The sequence below is a fragment of the Hipposideros armiger genome, unplaced genomic scaffold (genome assembly GCF_001890085.2).
Source record: "Hipposideros armiger isolate ML-2016 unplaced genomic scaffold, ASM189008v1 scaffold_866, whole genome shotgun sequence".
NCBI lineage: Eukaryota > Metazoa > Chordata > Mammalia > Chiroptera > Hipposideridae > Hipposideros > Hipposideros armiger.
The window spans coordinates 121,933-142,901 of NW_017732216.1; the positions used below are offsets into that span (position 1 = coordinate 121,933).

The window sequence follows — 20,969 nt, forward strand, 5'->3', positions numbered from 1 at the left end:
TCGAAGGCAGGTGTATGGTCTGTGGTCAGAGTGTGCCACTTTAGAATAAGGATTGAAATGCCCTACCTGTTTCCATGGAAACAGTGGGCCGCAGAGATAAGCCACTCCCTGGAGATGACCGAGGCTCCACAGTAGGCAGATCCAATGAAGTGGAGGCTGACTTGCCATGGCCAACCCCCTTCCTGAGTGTCAGTGCCCCCAATGATGCGGTGGGGGGTGGAGGAACTCCTTCTGCAGCCTTTAGGGGAGGAAGGGTCACGTGATTTAAAGGCAGACTTGGAAGAAAAGTTAAATTAAGTCGGGCTTAGTGCTGGGCTGGTAACCGGTTAGCCAGGTAAGTGATTTGAAATATGCTTTTCTACAGAACAGGCAATACCAGAAACAACAAACCACACCGTCCTTCCTGAAAGCAGGCTTTGACACAGTCTCTGTACAATAGTGTGAGGGGAAGTGGGGACCTGTCAGTAATAGCATTGATACGAAGCTGTGGGGTTTAGGTGGTTAGATAGAAAGGAAAAGATTAGTTCCAAATGCAACAGAATTGAGTGTCTTTGAAGTGCTGATTTGAGAAAAGCATTGGGAGAGAATTTGTAAGTCCAAGACAAATGAAAACCTATTAAGAAAAACTAGTTATCAGAGCAATTCTTTTCAAGTGTAAATAGTATTGATAAGGATATAGAGTTAACATGTTGCCATGTAGCTGATTAGAAGCCACACAAGTGACAATAACATATGGCAGGTTACAGTTCTCAAACCATAGCTAAAGCAGGAACTAGCACTAGATATTGATCTAACGTAAGGAAAAATTAACAAAGTCATCCACTGCATGCCAGTATGTATTTCTTTTCTCATGGGTATTTTTTTTAACTTAAGAATTTATTTTTTGATTAGTTATTAGAAAGTGAAGTTCTCATTATAAATATCTCGTACATTAATGCTTGTTAACAAGAAAGAAGATGGAATGTGCACCAGCATTTTTAATTCTGAGAAACGATTTCAGATTTAATTCACAAATACTCTTCCCTGGGCCTAAGGCAACCTCTGCCCGGAGGATTACACTAAGAAGGGAATGAAAATGAAAAACATGTGGACTGAAGAGGAAACAGAAGGAAATCAGGAGAAACAAATTGCTACTCACTGCAGCCTTCTTCATCGCTTCCATCTGGACAGTCCACAGTCCCATCACATTTTGCATTTTGTTTCCTAAAGCAAATATCATTGCCACACTTAAAAGTTTCATTGTTGCATGGAATGCCTGAGAATGAACAAAAGAAGAAAGAGTTTTTCCTAGCCCAAAATAGACTTAAGTAGATGACACTGAACTCTACAAAGGGTGGCTTAGACCAAAGTGAAGCAACCCCGTAGTGACCTGTCCCTCCACCTCAGCAGCGCCTCTGGAAGGCAGGCAGGCTGGCACACCTGCCAAGAATCAATCCAAGGGCCTCTTCTTTCTTCTACTATAGGTGAGGTGGAAATCAGGTGGTCATATCAGTGGCTTTAGGCCAGGGCCTCTCTGTTATTACCTTGATTTGTTCTCCAAGAAAGTTTTTGAGCAAACATCATCACCGTACTCAGTCCTTTTACACCATTAGGGAGGAAAAAATGGACAGACTTTGTGAATTACAACACATTTCTTTACAACACTGGCGGTGTGTGTTTCTGCAGGGGTTAGAAAAAAACCATGTCCTATCACAGTATCTATTATAGCGAGTTCCTCTCCCACCCTTGCTATCAGGTCATCAGTGTCCTTTAGTCTTGAGCAGCATTAAAAACAAATAAGTAATGAAAATCTTCCAGTATCCTCTCTCTCTCTCCCTGCCCCTCTCTCTCTCTCTCTTTCTCTCTCTCTCTCTCTCTCTCTCTCTCTCTCTCTCACACACACACACACACACACACACACACACACACACACACTCCACCTCAGAGTGACCAACTGTCCCATTTTGTTTAAGATAGAGAGAATTCTCAGGACATGGGATTTTTAATGATGAAACTGGGGAAATCCTTGGAAAAATGAGACAAGTTGATTATCCTGACCCAACAGCAGTATTTTGATTCTGATTTAAAAGTATTTTATAGGAAGCACAGCAGAGTGCAGAGGACTTGCCCTCACTTTGAGTGCAGTTCTGCTCGTCCTGGCCATCCTCACAGTCCCGGAAGCCATCACAGATCAGAGGGCTGTGCTGCTTGAAGGAGCTGGCATTGCAGGCAGGTTTAAGAGTCACTAGAATGAGAATAGACAGAAATCTATCTGACACACCAGCTGGACTCTCTGACAACCAGTAGCACCCCTCTAAAGGTTGAAAGGGTTAAGATGACTTAAATGAAATGTTTTAAAAAGTGTGTTTTCCTCAAAACCAGCACACACATGGAGAAAAGCAAATGTATAAACTTTGGTGTCATTCCTAGCACTTTGATTTAGTCAGATCCAATTTTTGCTTTTGTATATATGTGGTAAACTCTGGGGGTTTGTTTAATTATAATTAAATGCATCATAAGATTTTATTTTCAAGAAAATAAAAATCATAAGCTGTTATCTAAATTGAACTCATCTGCCTTCCTAAACAAAGTAGAAGTATCCTGAGATGGGAAATTTTGTCTTATTTTTCTCTGAACCTCAAGCCCCTGACAGTAGCTATTTACTGAATAGTAGCTGTTTGTTGAATGAATTAATAAGTGTGAAATCTTAGGGGACAACAGACTTGTAGTCTGATTGTAAGGAAAACACCCTTGAAAATTATTTTATCCTGGGTAGCCAGATGGCTCAGTGGTTAGAGCATGTGCTCTTAGCAACAAGGTTGCCAGTTCAACTCCCACATGGGATGGTGGGCTATGCCCACCCACAACTAAGGTTGAACACGACACCTTGAGCTGAGCTGCCTGAGCTGCCGACGGGTGGCCAGATGGCAACTGGACTTGAAGCTGAGCTATCTGCACCCTTCACAACTAAAATCGAAGGACAACAACTTGGCTGTTCTCCTTCCCCAATTCCCCAACACTGTTCCCTTTCCCCAGTTCCCCAATAAAATCTTAAAAAAAAAAATTATTTTATCCTGAGAGATTCATTTCCTGAATTGAGAAGCACCAGTGTAAACTTATCACAGTTTTTTCACAGTGTTTTTTGAAAATGGCCTTTATACCAGTGACAGGCACAGTATATTAGCAAGCACTCTTAGTAGGTATGATTCCTTAGACATTTCTTGTTTTGTTATCTGCTCCCATTTTGTCAGAAGTAGCTCTTGTGAGGGGCAGGGAAAGGACATTGCTGTGCTAAAATAGTTCATTAAGTCTCTAAGAGTGCTTAGCTAGCTCCTAGAGAATAGCCCTCAACATGGCATGATGAGAAATAATGCTTGCCAAAAAACTGTCTTTATTATAAAGTAACAATAATCATTTTTGTTTGGAGCATCATAGCAGGTAATAATAAAAATGTGAAAGCCAAAGACAACCTTAATTACCATATAATGGTCAGTATTTATTTTCTTAAGAAATAGAAGACCCTATAGATTCAAAAGGTCAATGAACCATAAGTTATAAGGGTTTTATTTTGTCAATTTAAAAAAAGAGGGTATAGAGTCAAAGGTTATTTTTCATGAATATCATTTTTATATAGTTAGTTTTATTAACTGTACATTTATATCCAAAAACATGAAAGAGATTAAATAGCTTCACCATCACAATCATTTGAACTACACTCTGGATGTTTAGGAGAAAGTGTTACCAGTGGTGTCATATGGTCCAGTGAACTGGCCTCCCCATATTGTTCCCTGAAACTGGAGAGAGATTCAGGAACAATGTGTAAATAGTAATGAAAAACCAACAGAAATTCTCTGTTCCAAAGAGAAATAAATATTCAATACCCCAGCTTTTAGCCATTCCCAATGTGATGTCAATGCAAACTATTGGGTCATCAAAAAAGTCATGACGTATTTTGTCTATGTTTTTCAAAGGTCATTTATTTATATAAAGAATAAAGATCAATCAATTATAACAATATTACTTCCCTGGCTAGCCCACTAGGTCCATGGGGAAAATAGCCACAAAGAGTAGACCTGACCCCAACCTGGGAAGAAACAAACTCAGGAGGACCTGTTGCTTGAAACAGAGCCACCCAATGAGACCAGCCTAGATCAGTCACATCCCAGACAACCCATGGGTGCATAATCCAGAATAAATGATTGTTGTAAGCCACTGAGTTTGGGGTCTAGTTTGTTTTGCAGCAATAGATAATAGGTACAAAGACCCAGGATGTGCACCAGCAGCAACAAGGGCTCTGAGAAATTATTTATTCAATAAACAAAGTCATAGTAAAAGCTTGATTACCCACCACAGAAAAGTTCATCACTTTCATCAAAGCAGTCATTTACGCCATCACACCGCTGAGCCTGAGGGACACACAGACCGGAGGAGCATCTAAAAGATCCAACAGGACAGGCTACAGACAACAAAAAATTGGAAATCTTGTATGGGTCCCTAAAAGTCACCAGACCACATTAATAAAGACATATGAAGTATTACGTGATTAAGGAGTTGACAGTGTAGCAGTTGTAATTATATAATTTCTCCATCACATCAAGGTTATAGGTGATAATTTAAAAAACAAAAAAGCAAAATTTAGGAGAGTAAAGAAAGCAAATTAATTTACCAGAAACTATGAGTCATCACTGCAACCAGGTCACATGTATAGTCAAACTTCTACTACCTCCATCCTTGACTCAGCTCCCTGGCTTTATCACAGACTCAAAGAAAGCAAAAGCTGCCAGATCCCTTAGAGAGTCTAGCATTCTTGGTGCAGCCTCTACACCCCTCAGGGAATTATAAATGGACTCTGGTGTCTCTAAATCCTCTATGATCAGATGTATTCATTTCAGGACTCTGTACCTTTAATTACATTTTCAAGTAATCTCTGCTTCAAAATAGAGCCACAGGTCTTAGAAAGTTGGACCTCGAGATTTTAGTGACTGGCCTCAAAACTCAAGACTCCTTCCTCCTCCGTCCCCATCCATCGGTTTTTTCACTTCAACCAGGCTATGAGTCAAAGGTTTCCCTCCCTGGTCTTGAATCATTATTGCTGGGCTTATCGCAAACATATAGAAATAATAAATCCTTCCTCCCTGCTATGGTCTGAATGTTTGTGTCCCCCTAAATGCATACGTTGAAATCCTTATGCCCAACGGCAAAGCCTTCACGAATGGGATTAGTGGTCTTATAAAGGAGGCACCACAGATCTGTCTAGCCCCTTCCTCCATGAGAAGATATAAGAAGTCTTCAATGCAGAGGAGGGCCCTCACCTGATCATACCGGCACCCTTATCTTGGATTTTCAGACTCAAGAACTGTCAGAAATTAATTTCTGTTCTTTATAAGCTCCTCAGCCTGTGGCATTTTGATTACAGAAGCCTGAATGGACTAAGACACTCCCCTTGTGCAAAGGAGTGGGTGAGAGTACATGGTCAGATCACCACTATCTCAATGGCACACAGAGGCAGGTATGAGTTCCTGGAAAATATTCATGGTTTGACAAAAACAATTGAAAATAAAATGGCTTACTATGTACCTGTGTCCTTGCAGGAAATTCTAATATTCTCATATTCAGAAGTAAAATATTCTAAATCCAGAAGCAGGTATATTGGGGATTAGCAAAGAAAGACTTGGTCTAAAGGAGCGTTCTCTGAAGTCTTACCCTCATGGATTCCTAAGTGGTTAACCCTGACTTTTCCCCTTTTAAAATAGGTCAAGAATTGCCCACACAAGTCAGTATCTACTCCCTCCAGCTCTAATGACTGCCCTCTGGCATTGGTTTTTCTACTAACCACTTCCTGGCCATTGTTCTAGCAGTTGTCAGTGTGATATTTCACATTCTGAGGGCTGATGGTTGAGCACGCCCTAACCAACCTACTCTCCCTATACGGCACAGGCCAAAGTGAGTCACAACAATCGGCCTCTGATCTGCCCAAGGTCGGTGTAAACATCATATTTACAAAGAATTATGGCTAGCAAAAAAGAACAACAATCAAGAAATGGGCTTCTCCTGTAGTTTTAGGAATAATGTGAAATATTATTGTTCAATTATAAATCAATCACTAAAATTATATTATTTTTTCTATAATTTAAACTATAGCAGTAATAAGTACATGATTTTATATATTGTTTATCATATATTTAGTTTCTATTATATATATTTATTATAAAAATGTAACAGAAACCAGCAGCAATAAAGCAGTTTTCATTCCTCTGAATTCCCCAAGATTAGAGTCACAAAGCATTAGCCTCCCTTTACCAATTTATTAAGGCTTTCTATGGTGCTAATCCCAGGCTTACGTTGACTGATGTTGTAACTGCCATATTCCACCAAAAGTGGCTTGTCCGAAAGCCTTGAACTGCACTGAAGCTGAAGGTGAACAAGGGGGCTAGGCACTCGAAATATTGTCTGGTGATCCATGTAGGAGCCACAGTACCTGAGGAGAGAAGAGTCGAAGGATACACGGCCTGAAAGTCTGTCCACTGCATCCCTATTAACAATGAATTCACTAATGCTTTGGTGAGTTAGGCTTCACACGTGAGAAACTTATGGTAGAGTTACCAGTAGTTATCCATTCCATGCTAAGTGTCTGTGATGGAGTAACTTCTGCCCCCTGGATTTGTCTCCTCTGCTAGGTAAAACCAGAGCAGTACCATCGACTATCTGTTACCCGTTGCTTTCCTCACCAACGCTTGTAATCCGAAGATATATGGGTTTAATTTTCCCAGTCAACTCGCTTTATTTGGTGTAAATAACTGTAGCACAAGAATTGCCTGCTTTGGCCCACAAATCTATCTATAGACCAGAGTGGAATCCATGAGCTCAGGATGAAAATATACAAAGAATCTAAACAACTCTTGAAGCAAAGGACAATATTATTTTAAACTAAATTGACACCTGATGCACACTTCAGGGCTTGTCCTTGGCAACATTTCAAAGTAGTAATGTCCTTCCACAATATTTCCCTATCTCAATTTTTCTTACTCAGTTTTTCTCAAGTAAGAAAACTGGCCCTCCTGTTGGTAATTTTTTTATATGAGCACTGTGGTTAGTGGAACACCAAGTCTTATTACACAGGGGGCCCATGGTAAGTTAAGCCTCTCTCTGCCCTTTGTAGGCAAGGCTCTTCCCAGGGTGAAACTTGCAAGGTCTCAAAAGGAAACAGGAGACACAAGGCTTGAGGAGGAACATCCTCCACTGGAATCTATGAATGTCAATCACTCCAGGCCCCCAAAGCACTTGGGAACAGTGCCTGTTCCATGGATCAGACACTGTCATTCAGTGGGAGGAGCATAGAGGTAACCTATGATTTCAAGGTTCGAAAGAGGAAAGCGTCCATGTATATTTCAGGAGGAATCTTTTGCAATTGGCTGAAGTTCAGGACCTGACAGGATAATGGACCGCTCCTGGGACATAAGGAAGAGATAACACCTGCAGGTAGCCACCTGGCCAAGTTGTCTGAGAGGCACATGAAAACCACGTCAAGCTTTTGAGGAGAGCTGACTCTAACTGGTCATCTTGGGATTGAAATATAAAATGTATTCTGAAAACATGATGATTGTTGTCTGTGCGTCATAGTGATTTTCTTCATGTTCTCCATTAACACTTACTAGTGTTTTCTTGCAAAGATGAGCTTCACGCTAATGTTAAGGAGAAGTCAGGAGGAAAGGGATCTTTGAATCCATGCTTGGGCTGGAGTTTAGAGGGGAACACTATGTAATGGGGCATATTGGTGGCTAATGGAAGAAAAGTTTTTTAAAAAGTGAAAGACTGGAGAAACGCAGTAAGAATTAGTTTACATGTACAGACATGTGACAGGTAAGAAAACTGAGATGTGAAGAGGTGAAGTAGTTTGTTCAAGTTCAAATAGCAAGTAAGTAGAAGCAGGATTTGGACACAACTCTGCCTGGTACTGAAACCCAGCACTTTTTAGCACACCAGCAGCCTTCCCCTCAGAGACTTTGCTCTGCTACAGCTTTGTAGGAAGGCCCTCCATTTTTTTTCAGGGTTCATATACTACCTTCAAGCTGCCCTGGGCCTACAAGCCCTATCCCCATGTTCTCTCAACTCAACATAACTGGGCTTTCTGGTGTCAGAATTACTTTTTCCTCCTTCCGCATTACAAACCCAACACCCTTAGGCTAACTTCTCAGCAAAGTGTCAGAAATTAGTTCAATTAGAGCCCTTCCTCTAATTGAGACCCATAAGGAGAAGGGCTGGCATTTTAAATCCCAAGAGTGCCTAGCTTCAAAGGAATCTGATAAGATTTCAGCCAGCCAAAGTGAAGAGCTGGCCCTTCAGGGCAAGTATTTGGGGCAGAAAGCTTTCCTGGTCTTATTTGGAAGATTCCCTGCTCATACCCTGGCAGCACCACCTCTGAGTTAGGCCAGCCTTATCTCTGGAAAAGGCCTTTCATCAAATTCCACACATAGGGAAATCATGAGTGGTAGGTATTGCATTGGGTGGGGGGTAGGGAATATCTCATTTCCAAAGCACAGCTCTATCTTAGGCATACAACTGTACAAAATATTTATTTTATAGACCTCTAATTAAAATACCAAAATGCACTATCCTTAAAATTTTGGGGCACAGTCTATAGTATTTATCTACCCAATGTCGTTTCTAAAGCAATCTTATTAATTATAATAATAGTCAATCTTTCTTGGTGTGTAATATGCATTATTCCATTGAATGTTTTTTTGTTTTTTTTTAAAGAAAACCCACCTTATTAACTAGGAATTATTACCTCATTTTACAGACTGAAGATCAAAGAGGTTAAATAACGTGTCCTAGTTAATGTAGCTACTAAATTACAGGGCTGGAATTTGAACCCAGGTCTTCCGCTTCTGACATAATAGATCCTTGATTCTATAATACTCCCCAAAGGAATACAAGCCACATCTTAATAATGGATCCAAGAATGCCGTTAAATCAGATAGAATCTATTCCAATGAAGACAGGATCAATGACTATTTAGCAAGTAATCTAAGAGTCTAAACGAAATGAAAGGCGGTTTTTCAGGAAAATCCTTTAGAAAGGAAAGGTTTTCATTCATGGAATAATAATAAACAAAGAATTAGCAGGCAAATCCCTTGGGCTACCTTCACAAGGATTCTTATCTCAAAGTAAACTGAGAGGCTATTCTGCTGCCAAGACAGGGAATCTTATATTTTTAAATACAAGACCTATTATAACTTTAGAAGCAAACAAAAAATAATGACAATTAAAGGACAAGTTACCAGTAAAAGTGAGGGCCTACTAAGTTTGTTTAGGAAACCCAGGCACCTAAATTTCTCTCAGCCTCTATCTGGTCAGCCTCAACCCATGTCCCAGCCTCAGGATACAACCAGCGATTGGGGCCTTTCCTGCTACACAGAATTAGCTAATGGTTTCTAACTTTTCTACCACCAGGACTCCTATTTACTATTTTGCTCCATGGCTCCATGGTTTGAAAGACTTTATGTGCCTAACTATTTTTGTAAAATGTAGTGTGCACATCTACAGCCCGGGAGCATAGAGCAAGGACTTGAGGACCATAGGCCCGATTTGAATCCTGGCTTCATCACTTATGAGTTAAGTGAAATTGAGCAAGTTATTTAACTCCTATATACCTCAGTTTCCCCTATCTGTAAATAGTAAACTCTTCTTGGGATAAGAAATCCAAGCAAGGCTTTGAACCTCTGAGCAAGGCCTTTCATCAGATTTCTTACATATGGAAACCACTTACATGTGCTCATTAATTTCCCACCATCCATGGTCACAGCCTTTCACACTCTTCTTGCTTATTGAATAGTTATGGAATTTCAGTGCTATGCCAAGAGTTGATAGGGGAGTCTGTAAAAAACAAACATAAGTTAGGAGAAAAAAAAAAAAAGACTCAATTGAAAGGCATGTTTCAGGCTAAGATTCCCTTACTCAGAACTCATTCCCTTGGTTTGCAATTGTAAGGGCATTTCATTTTCTGTGCCTGTGGCCTTTAGTGGGGTAGACCACATCCCCTGAGCAAACTGGGATGACAAGGACAGCATGATAGGGAGGAACGTGGACAGCCCAGTGCTCCGGGAACTGCTATTAGGTCCTGGTTTGAGTGAGCTAGGTGACAAAGGACACATTAGGTCATCTCTAGGTTTCAGTTTCCTCTTATTAAATGAACTTAACTTTGAAAACACCCACTTGCTAATGAGTGTCCACATTTTCCTCCTTAGAAGATAATGATGACATTGTTTATTTAAAGCACTATTCAGGGTTTTTAGATACAGGAGAAATGAATCAACGTCCTTTTCACATGAAGCCTGGTTACTCCTGAAGGCAATTACTGAGTCACCTCTAGGTCTTCTCAGAAGAGATAAAGCAAGAGAAGGATAGAACATGTACAATAAGTGCACACGCGCTCACACACACACACACACACACACACACACACACACTATACAACTGACTTTTTTATGGCATTGTATGACATGCACATACATTATGTCTGATGTGTCACAATTTTGGTTTTAATTTTCATTTTGACCCAGGAATTATTTGAGAGTTTTTATATTCACAGGGAGTAGAATTTCAGTTTACCCATTTTCAAGTTTTCTAATTTTATTTTAATTAGATACAAGATTATTTATTGCTTATACTGTTTTTAATTTTTAATTTATTAAGGATTTTATTGTGATCAAACTTATGAATTCTCCACAGTCATTTAAAACCAGGATAATTTCTGTGTGTGTGTGTGTGTGTGTGTGTGTGTGTGTGTGTGTGTGTGTGTAGTCCTCATTATTTGTATGGCTTAATACCCTTCTTAACCTTATTTATTGTCTCCCACTACCTCTGTCATGAACCAAGAGAAAAAAATTAAAATCTCTTCTTTAAGCTTGTCCATTTCTTTTCATATGTTCTATAGGATTTGATTTATAAGTACTAATGCTATATCCTTTGATGCATAAATAATTGTCATGATTACATCTTCCTTTTCTCGCTGAAATTGTGGCCCTGATTTCAACATTGCCTGGCATTAAGTTTGTGATCCCTGCTTTCTTTTTGTTTACATTTGCCTAGAATAATATTGCCCATCCATTTCTCTTCCGCTTTATTAAATCACTTTTTTTATTCATTTTGTCTTTTAAAAACAACATACTGTACAGTTAAGTTTGCAGCAACATTTTGTGATTCAATCCTACTGTCTTTCTTTTTTTGTTATCAAGATGTCATTGCCATAAACGAATTATAACATAATGATTTGATATTTATATATATTGCAAAATGCTGACTACAGTAAGTTTAGTTAACATTCCTTGCTGTGCAGTTAAAATAGTTTTATTGTGATGAGAACTTTTAAGATCTACTCTTAGCAATTTTTCAATACAATACAGTATAATTAAATATAGTTAATAATATTAACTCTATTTAAACTATAGTCACCATGTTGTACATTATATCCCTATGATTTATTTATTTTATAACTGGAAGTTTGTATATTTTGATCACCTTCACCCATTTTGCCCAACCCCTACTTCTAGCCACCACCAATCTTTTCTCTGTATCTATGAGCTTATTTATTTATTTATTTAGTTAGTTAGTTAGTTTAGATTCCACATATAAGTGAGGTCATAAGGTGTTGGTCTTTCTCTGTATTTGTCTTTCTCTTCCTTCCCTGGCCCCTCCTTTTATCTTCTCTTCCCCTTTCCTTCTCCCCAAACTTCAGACTTGATAGTCATCTGAAGCTTTGAGATTCTGCTACCCTGAGGCCTTAAGAACCTGGCAGTGAGCAGGAGTCCAGTACCTTTATGTTTTAATTGTTTTGTAAATGTTTGTGATGATAAAAAAATAAATTAAGGATGCATGTGATCAAGACATCTAGTACAGATTTAGGTATAATAAAATCATTAAAAATGGTTAACTTACTTGCACAAATCATATGTGCAACAAGCATATGCCTGCCTCAGGGCCTTTGCTTCAGCTGTTCCCTTTGGCTGCAACACTTTTGTAGTTATGCAAAGGTGAGTTCCCTCCTGTCTTTCAGGTTTCTGTGCAAATGTCCCCTTGTCAGGGAGGCTTTCCCTGACCATCCTATTTAAGATAACAAATCCCTGACTTCCTTCCTTTTGTAAGCCCCACTAGTCACTCAGCCACAGCCCCCTTCCCTGCTTTAGTGTTCTCCATAGCACTGTACCACTATGTAACATACGATAGATGTTTCACTTGTTTGTTTGTTGCATGTCTCCCCCTACTATATGGCAAGCTCCGTGAGAGGAGAACTTTTGTGTGTGTGTCTGATCTTATGGATCGCAGTGTCTAGAATATTGCCTGACATGTAGTAGGCATTCAATAATAAAATGCTGAAAGAATACCAACTATATACTGCTGGCCGCTTACATCTAACTATTACGCCACACAATGATATATGTACTGAAAGAGTCAAGGTGACATCTTGCTCTATCTCCCGCCACATAATACTACAGTTGGAGAAAGAAAAATAGTTTACAGACTAAGATGTAAAAAAAAATAAAAGCTGAAACACCCTGTCTAACACCAGAAGGAAATGTATATACTTCACATAAATTTGCATCCTGGTTTGCTTATACAATGAAATATATATTGCCTGATCCAGTTCATTATTTCTTTATTATTCCTTTTATAATACTGATGATGAAGTAATTAAAAATAATAAATAAGCTGTCATAATAAAATAATAAATTGTTTGATCCTGTAAAAATGTCTTTGTATTTTTTAATACAAACAAACAAATAATAAATTGGAAAAATTAGCCCCAGCCTGCAAAGAGCCGTTAATTTGTGGGCAGAGGCCTGAAATAATAAGAAACTTCCATGTTTTGATAATATGTTTTAATAAGGTTTAAATATTATAAAATTAACTAATTAAATTTAAAAATAAAGGTATTTTAATTCAAAAATAAATTGCTGCTAAAAATAGGATAAGATAGTGGTAAAACTAAACTACCTGAAATTTCCTAAGATATAGGAAAAGCTAGGCTACCTGAAATTTCCAGGTACACTTGCATTTTGGAGGATAGTAGCTTGGGTAATATGGACTTGAAATTTCCCCTTCAAAGCCAGTGATTTCTTTGACCAAAACTGCATTTTCACACTCTGAAAAAAAAAATATCCAGTAACACAATGATTTGTAGTGTGAGATTATAGGAAACACAATGCATATATTTCTTTAAAAATGTACACTTTCTCGATCAACAAGCATATATATTTTTTGAAATTTAAGCTAAATTTAAAACAAAGAAATAGTCTTCTTCAGATATATAGCTAAACTACTTGTTCAAATTTTATATTTGTTTTCAAATTATATATTTTGTTCACAGATCTATAGGATGCTTTATTTTCTTTAAAAACATAGTTTAAATATATATTTAAAGCTTCTGTGCTTATTTTGTTCAAATGAGTGTATATTTGTTGTTGAAGAAATATACCCAGTTTACATAACATGTTGTTCTGTTTAAATAAGACAATCTAAATGTCTATTCTTACTGATATGGTCATCCTTCTGCTAGAATGTGAGTTCCCTAAAAGTACTGATTTATGTCTATTTAGTTTAATGCTATTTCCCTAACACCTAGAATCATTCTTGGCATATAATAGACACTCAATTGAATAGACAAAGTTCACTACAATATTTCTGAGATAATCACATTTTTTAACCTTTGGAATTAGAGATAATTTTCAACCCAACAATATCTCAAACATCCAGTTCAATTTTGTTCAATAAATCCATTTTACATTTGGTTCTGTAATAATTTGAAGCAGAAAATCATCAAAATAAGCCACTGCCCTAAAATGTAGATGAAACTATAGCTATCATCTGTTTAAGCCAAATCCTCTTCTCTCCTCATCCCCATCTCCCATGCTGATCCCTTTGGCTTTACTAATGCTTATGGAGAAGTTACCAAGGCATGACCTACAAGATCCGGTCAGTTGCAACAAATACTACAAAGAAATCAGAGTTTTTATTGAAGGCTCTTTTTGTTTTGTTTTACTTCATCAACCCAAGTCAAAAAGAGAAGAATCGGTGGTGGTGGTGGTGGTGGGGGAGGTCATTTTGCTCACTGTTACCTAGAAAAACCCATTAAATCCTCCATGTTTTGCTTCACAGGCACTTTCTAGAATGGCATTCACATGCATTCCTATACATGAGAAGTCATGAAAGACAGTTTAGTATGTTAGTTACTGAGCTGTTGTCTCACAGCTCCAAACCAAGCCTTCTTTGTTCTGCAATGCTGGGGCTGGGACTCTGCAAACCACTTCCTCCCTTTACCACCTGGCTTCCTGATAGGCTCTGCCAATAGAGGGTGCTAAAGGTAAACTAGAAAGCTGGAGGAGGAAGAATTCCTGGGAATGTCACCCCAGCAACGCTTCTTCATCCTGCAAATACACTTCCTTCCTGTAGCAGAATTGAATCCTGTTAGCAGTTTTTACAGCTTCCGTTTTATTGCATTTCCTTCAAAGATACCAGCTGTTTCTGGCATTCCCTCCTCAAAGGTCTGGGTCCCAGGTTCATGAACACCTGCCTTTCAACTCAGAGAAATCAGCACCAGCTGAGCAATAACCCCTCCTCAGAGGCCTGTTTCATCCCACAGACCCCTTCTCCTAAACTGTAATCACTCTGACCGCTTTCCTTTTCCCCCCAGACCTACAGGTGGCACTTGCTTCCTACATGTGTTAGACCTATTATGCCTTCCAGTTTTCTTTTTGCCCTTTCAGTTACCTAGTTAACACCTTTATACTGAGTAAACAGTTCTTTACATTAACCCTCCATCGGGTGCAATGCAAAAAAGCTACGAGTTCGGGTGCAATGCATCTCCTAGATGCGTGTATGACATTTATTTATTTAAATTGAAAATGAATGAAAATAATGTGTAAGCATGCTTATTATTTTATTCAGAATGAAATTTTAATTTTCCACAAAGTAAAAACAATATATGTTTATCACATAAATTAAGTATAAGCTTTGCCTATTACTGTGCAGTACACCTGCCAGATATAGCAGCCTTATAAATGCTTTCATTTCAACATGGTCTGTACATTTTGCATCTCTCTCACGAGAGTATTGTGATTGAATTTTTATAATATACTCATTTGTATGCTGAATGATGATGTCCAATATTTCCTTATTTATGAAACAGTTCCAACATTCGAGATTAGTTTTGGCAACAAATCTGTGAGATTAAAGGTGCTGCTATGAAATATGTCTTTACTGTACTAAGCCACAAACACGACTGGCGATAGGTTATGGTAGAGGGGGAAGATATGGAAGCCATGAGTCACGATACTTAAGTTAACTGTTAGATATTTGAAAATTTGTGTGCAATGAATCTGTGAGATGAGTTATGCCCAACAGAGGGTTAAATTTGTTCTGTTAGAATAACTAACATGGTCACTGCCTTCTGACTGGACCCTGAGTCAGGGCCCTGCCTTACACAACTAGTGTTATAACACAGCCTCAGGAGAGATCAGATAGTAGTATCATAATAAATATTTATAAGGATGACTTTTTTTCAGTTGGGAATGACTTACTTTGTTCTGGAATGACCTCGAAATATGCCCGGATTCCTGATAGCCTCTGTATCTGAGGAGACTTAAATATCACCAACATGAGATTATTTGTAGAAACAAATGAAATTAATGTTTTTGTGGGTTCACAAATTCTGAAACCAGATAACAAAACAAGAGTACATGAATAATAGGTTATTGAGGAGTGGGCCTCCATCCATCACTAATCCATACATTTCCTGGGTCATCCATACAGTTCTTGTGAATCAGGCTCTGCCAGCCAGATCTTCATCAACTAGTGGCCACAGGGCAAGACAGATGGAGGGGAGATGGTAAAGCTACACAAATTTTTGTTCAGTAACTACCGAAGAATTCTCCTGAATAGCCATCACTAGATACTCCTTGAGAGCAAACAAGGTAGAAAGGCAGGGTATTTAATAGCTAAGGCCATGGACTCTGCACTAAGAAAAAGTGAGTTCGAAGCTCAGCTCCATCATTTAACTGGCTGAAAATCTCTGGGCAATGAAGTAACTAAAATCTTTACAACTGCCAGTTCCCTTACTATGAAATGGTAGTAATAATAATAGTATACTCCTTCTAGCACTGTGGTAAGGATTAAATAAGATAATAACTAACATGTCTAGAAGGATAAAAATAAATATGCAACAGCAATGACTGAGGAATGGGAGCCAGCAACAATCTTACTTTTCACTGCATATTTTTATATACTGTATGGATTTTCAACATGCACATTCATCCTCAAAATACACATAAATACATACATACAGAAAACAGTTATATGCATACATAAATACTATTAAAATAATAAGATATTAATAATTCATGTACCTTTTTAGCACAGTGAATAACAAATAATAAATTGTTCATAAAGCCCAACCATCATGATTAGGTTAATCGAGTATTAAGCATTCATGGAGTAAAGTAAAAAAATATTACGGTATGTATATGTATATATGTGTGTAATAAAATATATATGTGAAATAATTTATGCAAAAATATAAGACATTTGTCCTGGGTGATGGGGTTGTGAAATAATTGATATTTTCTCTGATTGACCTCATTTTCACAATCAACATAGTGTTAGCTTTATAATAAAAAAATAATCATTTTAGTAATTTTATGCAATCATCATAGAATATTTATTCTCATACTTTATTGAAATAGTATACTTCATCGTGATTGCAATAAAAGTAAAATTTTTTAAAAATCTGTTATATTTCAGAACTATTGGCTAAACTCCCTGCTGTATTGATTTTGACTCTTATCTGCTACCAGAGCAAAGCAGACATTGTGTCTGACAGGCTAATACAGAGGGTACTAAGTAGGGAACGGGTCAGCATTGACTTCATGAGTATACACAAAAATGGTTTTTTTTTAAAATCCAAGGGGAACCCAGATCTACAAAAAAGGAGTCGTTGTAAAATATATTTTTACTCGCCAACCAGAAAGCTTGCATTATACCTGTACAAAATGGTGCTCCGGATTGGCAAGAGGGAGTCATAAATGGTCAGGGAGTCGGTGACACAGTTGTCGGCTTCAATTTGGATGGACTCTATTGACAGACGAATCACATAGCCCACTGTGGCCACCAGCTTGAAGTGGCACATCAGCCTCCCTGAGGTGGCAGAAATGTCCAGAGGGTAGCGGACAGACAGATGATCTGCATACAAGTACTGAGAGCAGCCTTTCTCTGTGGAGACAACACTTTTGTTTTGTTTTAGGAACTACTTTTCTAGAAATCTTTATAAAAGAGTAAGGAGCAAAAGAAGTCACATGCAGGACATCTGCTGTCTTTGCCAGCCTGGAGCCCACTTCCCTCTCTCCTGATAACAGCACCTAGATCTTACTTTGAGAAACTATCCCTACCCTGTCTATATGGTTGGATTGGAGTTAAACTCACTCCTAGGCATAGGGTGGGCACATGACTCAGATTGGCCAGAATCAAAGAAACTAGCTCAGGAGTCAGCACATCAGCTAATCCAAGACAATGAAACTCAGCCCCCAAACTCCTGCAGCAACCATTAGGAAATACGTCAGGTTTTTCCACCATAGTTGCTAAACTGATAAATTATGAGCTTGGATCTGCTAGTGGCCATTTATGCTACCACATTGGAAGAACACACTTGAAGCCTCAGCAGAGGAAAGCAGAGATGCAGTCTTACGGATACTTTATCTTAAGACCTGGACCCAACGAAGCCTGAGGCTAGATCAGCCCAAGTATGTTCCAGTTACATGAGTCAATCAAGTTTCTTTTGTGCTTAAACCAGTTTGAGTATATTTCTGTCACTTGCAACTAAGAGAGCACTAACGAATACCATCATTTGAAAAGGAAAACTACAACCAAAAAGGATACTGGTTTGGAGGAATTGGGGGCAGGGGGGAGGAAACCACATGGCATAATTTACCAGGTGCTATGGTTGAAGAGTAATCTGACCGAAGCCCAGCTGCATTGAAAAAACAGAAAAAAGACTGTCAGTCCCAGCATTTCATTTTCATTTTGTTTAAATTTTGCCTAGTAAAAATATTTTTAGTCCTTTAAGAGCAATCGAACATATCTGAGATTTGCTTTAAAATAATCCAGTGAGGGTAGGGGAGGCTGCTTAGGTAAATAGATATCAAATGGGACAGACATGAGTTGATAGTTGGTGAAGCTGAGTAAAGGGTATATGAGAATTCGTTATACTATTCTCTTTCCTTTTGTATCCTTGAAATCACTCATAATAACAAGTTGTAAATATTTTTAAAGGTAAAAAGAAACCAAACAAATACAATAATAATTAGTCATATTAATTAGTCCTATATCTGAAATAGTGTATGTGGTACAGATTTTCATTTGTTTAACAAATACTTATCAGCCACCAAATATATGCCTAGCATATATGTATATATGTATATATACACATATACATGCATAATTTAAATCATAAATATAATTTAAATAAAAAGAGAAAGTTGCATAAATTTTGGGTTACACAATAGTTAAACCATTTTACTGTGGAGACAAATTGATGGAATTTGCACTTGGACAGGGCTATCGGGCAGGTCGTTTTGGAGCACTGGGCAACACCACATAACATAGGTTCAGTTCTGTCTGGATGATGGAAGAGACAAGATAAACCTCAGCGAAATTTTCCTTCTTCAGGACTTTTTCCTTGGTGCTTTAGTTTAAATAAGCCAAATTAAATATAGGAAGGGGTACACTTTAATAAATTCAATTTCATGCGTATTTTGGCCCCGATTCTATCGTCCAATCACCATGTGTAACATTTAACAACTTCCTTTATCAACATAGCTCCAATGTCTTCAGCTAATCCTGTTCCACTGAGACTGAGGAAGAGAATACTTCACTATAATAGCGGCTATGACAATGACAGTGTCAGCATTTATGCTACCACATTGCTGGAGGATGCTGGAGGAAGGAATGCTTAAAGGGGAATTACCCAACAATCACCATTTAGTACCACAGAGTCCATGTCCACAGCCAGACCCTGCAAGCTTCCCACAGAAGTCCGGTTTATGATGCTCGTCTGGATGGAGTCCTTCAAGATGGCAGCCACACAATCCTCACAGAAGATATGGGCCTTGGCATGTGGCATGACAAACACAATCCAAAAGTGAACAAGGAGGCCACCTTTGTTGTTACTGCTATAGTGAAAAGAGAAAGATAGTCAAGGATACCCCTTAGGAAGTAGGCTTTTATAGGAAACCAGTGACGTAACTGATAAATTCAAGGTAAGGCCAGCGAGCATATCCTTCAATTAAACGTAACTTCCTTCTTTAGGAAGTCATTGACTCCTGGATTGGGAAGGGAGAGTGTTACGGTATATGTATTCTTGTGTTGGGTTCAAATCTATTACTGTGAGTGTATAGTTGCATCTCCATGGAGAAAATACTATTTTTATGGATATCAATCAGTATTCACTGCTATTACAAATAACAAGTTATAATTTTTGATACTGTACCATGTCCATACACAGTGCTAAATCTGCTTTACTCCATTTAATCTTATGAGGAAGGTCCTATTATTATTCTAGATTTACAGATGAGAAAATCAAGGCCAACTACAACTCAGAATCACACAGCTAGTGAGTAGGGAATCCAGGAATCGAGCCTGGTTTGGTTTCCCATGACCACAGCTCCTGGAGCAGAAGCTCCTAACTGCACAAACATTGTCACGTTTTATGAAAAAAAAAAAAATACAATAATGTCCTAAAGTGAATGACTTGGAAAATAAAAGGTGAAGGAAAGTAAACAAATCGTTTTATTTCAAGATTTCTCAGTGCCTTTAATATGCCAAAGTGGTTTGTGAATCTCTGCAGATATGTTGGGGGTAAAGGAAGGTGGTATACAGTACCCAGCACACATTTTTTCCTAAAAATTATTTGACCGTGGGATCCTTTTTGTCTCAAAAGATCTCTAGTGACCAGTTTTTTACTGAGCATAGTCTGAGAAATGCTGGTCTATGTTTTATTTTTGCCTCCATGAATATAGTCATCATGTTTATGGCTATTTTGCCCACTGACTTTAAAATGGGGTCCAGGATCTCAGCTATGGGGAGAGAGTGGGCTTTGATAGATGAAGAGAAAAAACCCCAGCACAACAGCATAGCAAAGAGTTCAGTCACTATTGCACTCAAAAGACATTAACTCTCAACCACCCCCAAGAAGTAACTTGAGAATGGTGATATCTCAGCCCTTCTGTGGCTCTGAGAGGAATTTACAGCAGTAAACGTAGAAACCCCAAAACAAGGAACACAGGTTACCTGACATCTGCAATGACCGACTGCTTGTAAAATTTGGAGAAGGCAGACGTTGTGTAAACCAAGTTTACCTGAAAAAGAAGAACTGAGAGGTGTCTGAAATCTTTCAAAATTGGCTTCCTCTTACAGTACCTAGCATGCTCTAGGTCCAAGCTCTGACTAGCTAGCAAGGAGGAAAACAAGGCTCAAACCAAAGGCCTCTATCTCCAAACCCAGACATTATTACTTGAATTCAAATAAATTTTTACTTCCTGTAGCAGTCTTGGGTTACTTTACTTTCATTCTGCTTTCTGTAAAGAATGAAGTTACCTTCATTCATTTACACCTGTCTTTATACACCTTAATCAAGCATAACTTCTGTATTCTGCCTACTCCAAAGTTAATTTTCTCTACAGTTAATAAATCAAAATCCTTTAAGCATACTTTCAAAGTATTTGACCCAAGCCCTTTTCCATCAATAAATAAAATTGAGGGCCGGCCGAGTGGCACATTGGTTAAGAACTGGCTTGGGATGCCAGAGGGCCCCGGTTCAGATCCCACACGTGAGGGCCAGTGACACTGCCCTCTACAGCTAAAATGCTGAACAACAGCTCGACCTGGAGCTGGGCTGCCGTGGGTTGCCGGCGATGGTGTGGGCTGCAGTCCTCTGCTGAAGTGGG

At 38.5% G+C, this 20,969-nt stretch overlaps 1 protein-coding gene across 1 annotated transcript in view; it reads right to left on the reverse strand.

Moving 5' to 3' along the window:
- Positions 1 to 20,969, reverse strand: part of TMPRSS7 (transmembrane serine protease 7) — a 45,887-nt gene that overhangs the window by 16,566 nt on the left and 8,352 nt on the right. Inside the window, exons 4-15 of the mRNA XM_019629707.1 lie at positions 20,314 to 20,381; positions 19,003 to 19,196; positions 17,957 to 17,995; positions 17,013 to 17,241; positions 15,555 to 15,685; positions 13,009 to 13,121; positions 9,749 to 9,855; positions 6,321 to 6,457; positions 4,328 to 4,435; positions 2,114 to 2,224; positions 1,139 to 1,255; positions 67 to 238 (exon numbers count right to left, since the gene is read on the reverse strand). Coding sequence (XP_019485252.1) covers positions 67 to 238; positions 1,139 to 1,255; positions 2,114 to 2,224; positions 4,328 to 4,435; positions 6,321 to 6,457; positions 9,749 to 9,855; positions 13,009 to 13,121; positions 15,555 to 15,685; positions 17,013 to 17,241; positions 17,957 to 17,995; positions 19,003 to 19,196; positions 20,314 to 20,381 — 1,526 coding nt within the window. The remainder of the gene's footprint in view (positions 1 to 66; positions 239 to 1,138; positions 1,256 to 2,113; positions 2,225 to 4,327; positions 4,436 to 6,320; positions 6,458 to 9,748; positions 9,856 to 13,008; positions 13,122 to 15,554; positions 15,686 to 17,012; positions 17,242 to 17,956; positions 17,996 to 19,002; positions 19,197 to 20,313; positions 20,382 to 20,969) is intronic.